At 34.1% G+C, this 9,544-nt stretch overlaps 1 protein-coding gene across 3 annotated transcripts; it reads right to left on the bottom strand.

Annotated features, from left to right (window-relative positions):
* Nucleotides 1-224: 224 nt before the first annotated feature.
* Nucleotides 225-7,064, bottom strand: LOC140986851 (uncharacterized). 3 transcript variants are annotated; one of them, XM_073455217.1, is made up of 3 exons: nt 6,649-7,058; nt 5,568-5,821; nt 225-634 (listed from the first exon to the last, which is right to left on the bottom strand). In XM_073455217.1, exons 1-2 carry the CDS (start codon nt 6,982-6,984, stop codon nt 5,582-5,584), a joined length of 576 nt encoding a protein of 191 aa, XP_073311318.1. In that variant the 5' UTR covers nt 6,985-7,058; the 3' UTR covers nt 225-634; nt 5,568-5,581. The 3 variants fall into 3 exon arrangements, with proteins under 3 accessions (XP_073311318.1, XP_073311319.1, XP_073311320.1); XM_073455218.1 differs by lacking the exon at nt 225-634 and adding an exon at nt 5,341-5,360 and having other exon boundaries at nt 6,649-7,059; XM_073455219.1 differs by lacking the exon at nt 225-634 and having other exon boundaries at nt 5,373-5,821; nt 6,649-7,064.
* Between the last annotated feature and the right edge of the window lie 2,480 nt (nt 7,065-9,544).

Here is a 9,544-nt window from a genome sequence, read left to right as displayed (position 1 = left end):
AACAGGCATGGACCAATTGCGAAGGTTTGTTAACCAAATAATTAAGGAGGATTACAAGTGATAGATCTCTTCCAAATACATTATTAATTATAATAAAATATATAATAATTAATTAATTAAAAAGCCCTTGAATCATATAAACAACACCAAAAGAAAACGTCAAAATTGATATAAAAAAGGAAGATATTGACGACTATAGTGAAGAGTACAACTTGCAACGCATCTACAAAACATGAAACATTTAGCAAATCTGTATTGATCCTTAACATGGAACATGAAACGGAAAGCAAACATTTTTCCAACTTCTACATCTGTCCATAAAGCCAGACACGCATTTGGTACGTTTTTCCAACTTCTACATCTGCCCATAAAGCCAAACACACATTTGATTCTTTGTGATAGAACATCGTTGAAGCGAACAAGCACTGAAAACAGCATTCCTACCACACCAATAGCAAAGGTTGTCGACGAAATGTTGCTGTTCAGGAATGGTCAGTCTAGGTCTTGATCAATAGTATCTTGTGCACTAGCTTTTTCAATAAAAGAGACTCCGGTGACGGAAAAACAACATTGTTGAATAAATGACCCGGAATGCGGAAGATTTAAAAATGTTACTTTTTTTTTCCTCCCATGACTGCACCATATGTGAGAACCCGAAATTTTCGAATACAATCAAAGGGATGAGACAAATTCATTATGCATGAAATGTCCCTTGATATACCAAAGTGAATCTTGGTGTGCATGGATGAATTTATTATGAAATAGATGACCCTTAATATACCAACGTGACTCTTGGTGTGCATGGATGAATGAATGAACACAATTAATACTTGCTTGGAATGCAAGGGGTTGGCCATGAGGAAGTTCAAAGGGCAAAATCCCACCTATAAACACATCATTGTATGTTGAAGAGACCACACCCAAAATCATCACAAAAATTCATCCCTCTCCTCTACTCTCCATTTCGACGTCTAAGGCAAGAAGAAAAAGGGGGAAGGCTTCGTGCAGTCCAAGTGATCAGAAGATACGTCGAAATGCTGCTGGATTTGCTTCATAAATCAAGGCAAAATACTGCAAGGTTTCGGTCACCATCTGACCGAAATTCAACGGGAGTTGTACTTCAGGACTTGGCAATTTCGAAAACTACACCTTCGAATTCGGTAAGTGGGTTTTCGCTATATATTTCTTTTTAATTTAAAATTTGTATAAGTATGACATGCTTGTATGTGTGTCAAACCATTTTCGAAAAATTCCATATTATGTATTATAAAAATCTCGATCGATGTACGATATGTTCTTCTGGTCTCGACGTTCTTTGAATCTGCTGAGTCCTCTCATAATTCTGATAAGTACTGTTTGATGAATCTGATTTTGTAATACACTGTTATGATTCGAGTTGGATATGGAACGACGATTGTAAATTCTGTTATGGCTCCCATCAGTGGGTATAAAACTGTGTTTTGGCCTCACCCCTTAGAGGACTAACATATGGGGGACAATTTGACCATGGATGACGAGATGAATAACAGTGTTCCGTTTGTTCTGATCTGATCTGTTCTGAATTGTTCTGATAAGTTATATTTCACCCTTCGAGTCTGATTCGGTTAATGTTGATATGATAAGTTTTGAAAGTCTGTTAAAAGATGTTTTAAAATTATCTTTATATGTATTTGTGGTAATCGGTCGGCCCCTACTTACTGAGTGTTTCCCAAAGCACTCACCCCTTACATTCCCACCCCAGATAAGAACGAGGAACAAATCGAAGATAAAGAACAAGAATACTTTTGGGGATGGTGATCTGATTCAAGACCAGTCTCGTTATTCTATCTTTTTGTTAGATTATCGTATTTTACGCTTCCGCATTTCGTTTCAATCGTATTGTAAAGACGATTATTGCGTTATTTTATAGACTGGCTTTTGGTTATTTGATGTACTACATGGCTTGTTGTTATACGATTTTAAATTTTTAAACAACGCCGATGACACGTTTCGGTTTCGGGGCGTGACATTTAAGTGGTATCAGAGCCGCCAGGTTCATAATCCGGCTGGGAGTTTGATAGACAAAATTTGGCGAAGTCAAATTTTGGCAAATGCCCATGCCTTTCTATCCAAATCATTCTGATACATCATACTCATCTCCGTTTGTTTAAATATTCAAATTTAAGCTGTCACCATAATTGGATAGCTTATACTTTCGCATAGATTCTCGAAACGCAATCTTGTCAACTGCTTTCAATCTGTGCGAAATTACCTATTCTTTCCACTTGTGAAAAATTCAACGAAAGATTTTTGTTCGATCTAATTATTTTACTTGTCCGATGCGGTAATTTTGATTTTTTCCATTACTTTGATTTTAAACCTTTTTCAGTTCGATTTGTCTTGGAAATGGCCACCCCTCGTACTCGTGCTCAATCCGTCCTTCGCATGCGTCAGCTTACCATTGAAAACCAAAAGAGATTGAAACCCTAAAGACTCAACTCACTAGAGGAAAACAAGAGAAACAAAAACTCTTGGAGATTAGGAATCTGCTTCAAAATAATGTACAACGTCTCACCCATCATCTTAATCGAGCAGAGAGCCAGCTCGCCCTAACTCTACGTAACCTATCTCACGTGGTACGACTAGTTTCCCCTAACCGAAAGTTGATAGTAAAGATTGAAACTGAGAAGGATCTTGCTAACCGCTCTCGTCATCAACAAGAAGACCTTGCTAGCAAGCAAGAACATTATATCGCCAAGCTTCTAGATTGCGAGAACAAAATAACTATATGCACCTTGTCGTGGAAAACGTGAAAGGAGGAGAAGAAGTACCTATGGATGTAGTGGAAAAAGAGCAGTGATGATGGAGAGATGATAAGGTAGGCTAGACTGATATTATGGTTATACGATACGAAAAGAAAGAAGTGTAACATTTCTTTGGAAATGTACAAGGATAAGTTGAATTATATTGTGAATGTTCCTATCAGATCCTATCAGATATAAGTTGACTTATATTTTTGGGAATACACTTATATTTTTAGGAATTTACCTATCAAAGATAAGCTTCTGACTTAAGATGAAATGTTTGACTCGGGGATAATAAATTATTTATGAAAACATGAGATAAGAATTATATAAGCTTTGATATTCAGATGTAAAAGTTAAGTTTTGTGTCAGTAATTAACGGTATGTACATTAGATTTGTGATGCTAAATGTTAAATTTAAATATGTTGGATTTTGTAATATCTTATGAAGGTAAGAAATAATATATATTAAGAAATTTATATTATTTTAGGTCATTTCTTTATGAAAATAAAGTAAGATATTGATGGACATTAAGGAAATGTAGCATACATAAGTTCTGACTCTTCTTATAGTATCAAAAAAAAAAAGGAGATTTGAGGAAAAAGACATCCAACCAAACTTGTTTGTGTTAAAGTATGCTAGGCTCATAGTCTTGATTAAGGAAAGATTTAGTAAAAGAAGAATTATTTGAGGAATTAGTTTCTTCCGTACAAGGTTGAAAGAAATTTTAACTAGGTTATAATTATTGGGACTTTAGTCAAGAGGCTGATAAGGAGGTGTGTTCTAAGATTCTATATTGGTTTTAAGTTTTGAGATAGTAATCATGATAATTTAAGAAAAATAAAATAAGTATGGATACGCATATATTTAGTACCGATTTTATACACTGTACTATGGGAATTGATTGATTGGACAAGAATCATGCAATGGTAGATTGTCAGGATAAGAATACTAAACTCCAATCCAAGAATAAATCGTATTTCATGCCGATGATAAGGAAAAAAAATTCTTCCTTTCTGCTTCTCATGCTTAGAAAGCCATGGAGTATGGCGAAGAAGTCTAACTAGTAATGATCAGCGAGGTAAATAACGAAGTTAATATGAAGATAGAGGATATTCCAGTTATTCAGGAATTTCCGGACATCTTCCCTGAAGAATTGTCTGGCACGATTCCTGACCGTAAGTGGAGTTTGAGATCAACTTGATTCCTGGGGCTGCACCAATATCAAAAGCACCATACAGAATGGCCCCAGCAGAGTTAAAGGAACTCAAGGAGCAACTCCAAGGGTTGTTAGATAAAAACCAGATTCGACCTAATGTATCTCCATGGGGAGCCCCTGTATTATTTGAGAAAAAGAAAGACATGATGAGGTTATGTATAGAGAGTTGAACAAGATCCCAATTAAGAATAAATACCCTCTCCCAAAGATAGATGATCTTTTCGATCAATTGAAAGGAGACAATGTCTTTTGAAAACTCGATCTGAGGACAAGATACCATGAACTGAAGGTCAAAGCAGAAGATATTCCTAAAACGGCCTTCAGGACGAGATACGGCTATTACGAGTTTACGGTAATGTCGTTTGGACTTACCAACGCTCCAGCAGCATTCATGGACCTCATGAATAGAGTCTTCAAACCATACCTCGATAGGTTCGTGGTCGTATTTATAGACGATATTCTTGTGTACTCACAAAGTAAGGAAGGTCATGAAGAATATCTTCGCCTCACTCTACAGACACTCAGAGAAAAAGAAATGTATGCCAAATTTAAGAAATGTGAATTTTGGCTAACAAGTGTCGCCTTCTTGGGTCACATAATCTCTGAACTAAGTGTTTCAGTGGATCCCAAGAAAATATAGGCAATTGTGGCCCCCATCAGTGGGTATAAAACTGTGTTTTGGCCTCACCCTTTAGAGGACTAACATATGGGGGACAATTTGACCATGGATGACGAGATGAATAACAGTGTTCCATTTGTTCTGATCTGATCTGTTCTGAATTGTTCTGATAAGTTATGTTTCACTCTTCGAGTCTGATTCGATTAATGTTGATATGATAAGTTTTGAAAGTCTGTTAAAAGATGTTTTAAAATTATCTTTACATGTATTTGTGGTAATCGGTCGGCCCCTACTTACTGAGTGTTTCCCAAAGCACTCACCACTTATATTCCCACCCCAGATAAGAACGAGGAACAAATCGAAGATAAAGAACAAGAATACTTTTGGGGATGGTGATCCGATTCAAGACCAGTCTCGTTATTCTATCTTTTAGTTAGATTATCGTATTTTACGCTTCCGCATTTCGTTTCAATCGCATTGTAAAGACGATTATTGCGTTATGTTATAGACTGGCTTTTGGTTATTTGATGTACTACATGGCTTGTTGTTATACGATTTTAAATTGTTAAACAACGCCGATGACACGTCTCGGTTTCGGGGCGTGACACCATAAAAGAAGAAAGATTTAAAAAATGTCAAGACTAGTAAACTCAGACGATATTTTTACTGATGTACAAACATAATGGTGTGCTTAAAGATGGAAATGAGAAAAGGCTTGTTGACATAGTTGATAAGGACCTATCCAAACGCCCCAGAAAACAAGTAATTAATAAGGGATGTGAAAAACATACTGTACTAAATGAATGATCGACAATGCAATATAGACCAAAGAACCCGAACTTCAATTTTATACGTCAAATACATTTTGTATTTCAACGCTGTTAAATTTTCATATGCGTACACAGAAACAGACCAATTATTTCAATATGACTTAACATTTGGTACCTGAGTATTCAACGTTATTGAACATTGTTTGGTCCAGAACTGGCAATTGTAGAATCAGACTGCATTGATTCAGGAGATTTTTGTGGTCTCCGGTACCACAGGAACATGAACCACAACGTCCTCAGTAATACTCCATTTGCCAAATGTGGAATAACTATACGCCCCCAATATGGATAATAAGGGCCCGAACACTTGAGCAATACAAAGAATATCAACATGGAGATCAAGTGCCAGGGGACTGCTGCATGATGTGTCTACAAAAAATTAATACTGGTATCAGTTAACAAATCTCCAAAGAACAATTTTCCTTGTTGATGGTTATATTGAAAGAATGAACTGCCATAAACCGACACCAAGTTGGTTTACAGTAAAGGATCAACCACAATTTAAGTTTCATTGATTCGGCGCTAAAGAGTTAAAATATGGAGCAAACAAATCTCAGTGATTACCATAAAGTTTTAATTGTTAAACAAAAACTGCAAAAACACAGAAACCAATTATAACAGATAGCGTATATGCAACAAGAAATTCTCCACGAATAAAAAATATTTTCTTCCTTGAGATGGCCATTAGAATTTGTTATTTTGTTTGACACATTTCTATAAAAAAATATAAAAAAAATTATTGGCCCACATCTAGTAAGTATGAGCTTTGAGAGTGATTTTTAAGCTCAAGCTTCTGAAAAAAGAAATTTCTAACACGACGTAGAGGTCTAGTCAAAAGGTCGAAACTTTTGATACTCAACCCCTTTTATATCTCAATAAACAGTTAAGTCTCATGGTTTTTCTATGTAGCTTGACAACAGACCAATTAGCAAATGCACACCTTGGAAAGTAACTCAGGACTTTTGTTTCCTTATCTGCAACTTACAAATGACAAGGTGTTTGAAGTATAGGTTACAGATCCCAAAGAACACAAACTTTTAGGAGAAGAGACATAGTTTGATGCATTATTCCATACAATCCCTTTCCACTGAATGTATCTAAGTACAGGTTAGAATGAACACAATCATAGGCCCAATAATTTTAAACTTTGAATCTTATTACTTCCACGTTAAGAAAATGAAATTCAAAAAGAACACCTTGAGGTATGGAGACGACTCCAAGACAGAATCTCTTAAGACACCAGCAACAACGGAACCTATCAGCAATGTGAGTGGGACAAGGAACAGCTTTCTCTCATGTGCACAATAAGACATCTCACTAATTGAACTGATTGCGAACAGAGGAATAGATAAGTATTTGATAACGTTAAAGAAAAGGTCGAGAATGAGTTGAACAAAATTTTCCAACGCCTTGTTCCAGGGAAAGATCTTGATTGGCTGAGGAGAAGTATCCCACATGGTTTTTGCCTTATTCATTATATGGCTTAGACTTAGTTTACCACAATCATCTGATTGGCCGGACGCCATGTTCATAATGCACAAAATTCTGGGACTTGGTTGATACCCAACACACAGCTCTGAGTTCTGCGGAGCGACGACCCATTCTGCAATTTGAGAACTTATCACCTAATACTTATAAGAGGCGCAAAACGCACTGACATGTCAGTATATTAGGGCGTAAGCCCAAGATGCAACGCAAGGCACAAGGGTTACGAAAGTTAGACTACATGAGGATAACATCCTAAAATTATATATCTTTTTTAAAAATTGATCATATAGATAAAACAAATTACTAGCATCATGTACTTTCCTTTTGATTAACCAGCGCAACGTTCAAGATAGTTTGAAGGGTTCTTGAGCGTTATTGGGCACCAAGGCCCAGGCTTCAAAATGCATGAGCTTCACTGAAGGGATGTACATTAGGCCACACCACACCACACCTCACCGCACCAAAAGGGCGCGCGTGTTTAGTTCACGAGACACAAATATAATATGGTATTTTTTAATGATTAATTGAGTAATTAGATTTTCAAAATATTATTTTTGTTCTCTGCCTAAAAAATAAGATTACGGGGTTCTTGATTTTAACATACAATTTTTATTCCAGTTCAAACTGTAATCATTGACGATGAATCTCACCATGTGATGAAATTTATGGGTGTTTGGTTAAACTTATTTAAAACCGTTTATAAGTTCTTTCTTATAACTTATAATTTGTTTTAAGAACTTATAAGCTGTGCTGTTTTTTTTTAAATAAGTTAAAGTGTTTAGTATTATAAGATCTTTTTATTGTTAAAATGACAAAAAATAATATAATATTATGAGTTAATGTAATTGTATATAGTATATATGTCTAAATAGTTTTATATTAATATTTAGAAAAATTTATTTATTTTATATTTAGAAAAATTTATGATCTTTGAAGAAAAAATATTTAATATTATTCTTGAAACGCTGAATCTGAATGTTTTCAACTTCAAGCTTCATGAAATTACTGTGATTTATTTTTCAGAATTTCATCGACATTTACAAACATTTTTATAGAGCATTATGAATTTTGTAACTTATTACTGTGATTTGTTTATTTGAAGCAGAGTTGAATGTGATAAACTTTTATTTATTTTAAAAAATTATCTATCTATAAAAATATTTTGCACATATTGATTTAATTTACGAAATACGATAAATAAGTCATTATTAAATTTATTGTAATTAAACTTTAGTTATTCAAATCAATTCAACATGTTTATTTAATTAATTAATATATATTTTTTAAAAATATGTAATAATAATTTTCATTATTAATAAATAATCGAACTTAAAACAATTTCATTCATTCTAATTAAATTTATGTATGAAAAAATATATCAATTTTTTTTACACTATTTTAATAACAAAATAAACAAGACATTTATTTGTATCTAAAAATAGATGATATGTACATTAACATATTATAATTAATATAACTTTATAACATTTTTACATATAATTTCATATAAATATCCTTATATATGTGTGTTCGTAAGTTTTTTAAAGTGTATTGATGTATCTATCAATCACACACATATTTTATTTATATTCAAGTAAATAATTTTTTTTATTCATTATATAAATAATATATCACTAGATGACACCATTTTTTGTTTATTAAATTATCATTTCGATAACATTTTTTTTCTTGTAATTTATTTTTAATATTACACTCAAATTGCTCTATGATTTCTCGTTAATTTCTAAAAATTATTATTAAACTAAACATAAAACTAAGTACTTCATAAAATTAAATTTTTTTTATATAAATTATAATTATAAATTATTATAAAAGCGCTCCGGACCTATCCGACCCGGTCATCTGGATCAACACTCGAAGTTCTAATGTTAAGGCGTTTGGAGGCGGATTTGTGAATGATTATCAAAATGGGCGTGGCAGCAAGTGAGAGTGTAATTCAAGCGCAGAAATAGGCATGCAAAATACACTTCCACCGCAAAACCAAGCCATCTGAAGCACAAAACCCGTACTATGACGCCATTGTTATTGTTGAGGGCAAAGAATCAGAAGGGCAAACAGCAGAAAACCTGCTGCTATTTTCAGAGCCATGAACAGCTAAGCTCTTCCCATTCGCATCCATCCAGCCCCTCGTAATTTTAATTCAGATTGAAAGAGAGTCGATTGATTTAGAAGAAAAGGGATTGATTGCCTTGCCGATGGCTGATGTGGGCAGCAGATACTGCAGCGGCGGCGCTTGGCTTCACAACCCTAATTGATATTGAGAAGCAGAGTGCGCTTGTGCTGGAGAGATATTTATGGCGGCATTTGGCCCAACATGTTAAACAATATTTAACAAGAGAAGGTCTCTGCTGATACGATTCACGAATCTTTATTTGTGAGACGGATCAATCCTACCGATATTCACAATAAAAATTAATATTCTTAGCATAAAAAGTTATACTTTTTCATGGATGACCCAAATAAAAGATCCGTCTCACAAAATACGACCCGTGATACTGTCTCACACAAATTTTTGTTATTTTTAACAAATCATTTAATTTATAAAGTGAAAAATATAATTTCAAACTATTAGTTAATTCTTAT

This window comes from Primulina huaijiensis, chromosome 10, assembly GCF_012295235.1.
Source record: "Primulina huaijiensis isolate GDHJ02 chromosome 10, ASM1229523v2, whole genome shotgun sequence".
NCBI lineage: Eukaryota > Viridiplantae > Streptophyta > Magnoliopsida > Lamiales > Gesneriaceae > Primulina > Primulina huaijiensis.
Note: the sequence above shows the minus strand (reverse complement) of the source record. Positions and strands in the feature narration are given on the sequence as shown.

Excerpts from the sequence above, each read along its gene's own strand:
- LOC140986851 (XM_073455219.1), bottom strand. The coding sequence starts at position 6,984 with ATGAACATGGCGTCCGGCCAATCAGATGATTGTGGTAAACTAAGTCTA. Across the intron at positions 5,822-6,648 it reads AGTCGTCTCCATACCTCAAG|ACACATCATGCAGCAGTCCC; the intron begins GTGTTCTTTTTG and ends AATTTTTTGTAG.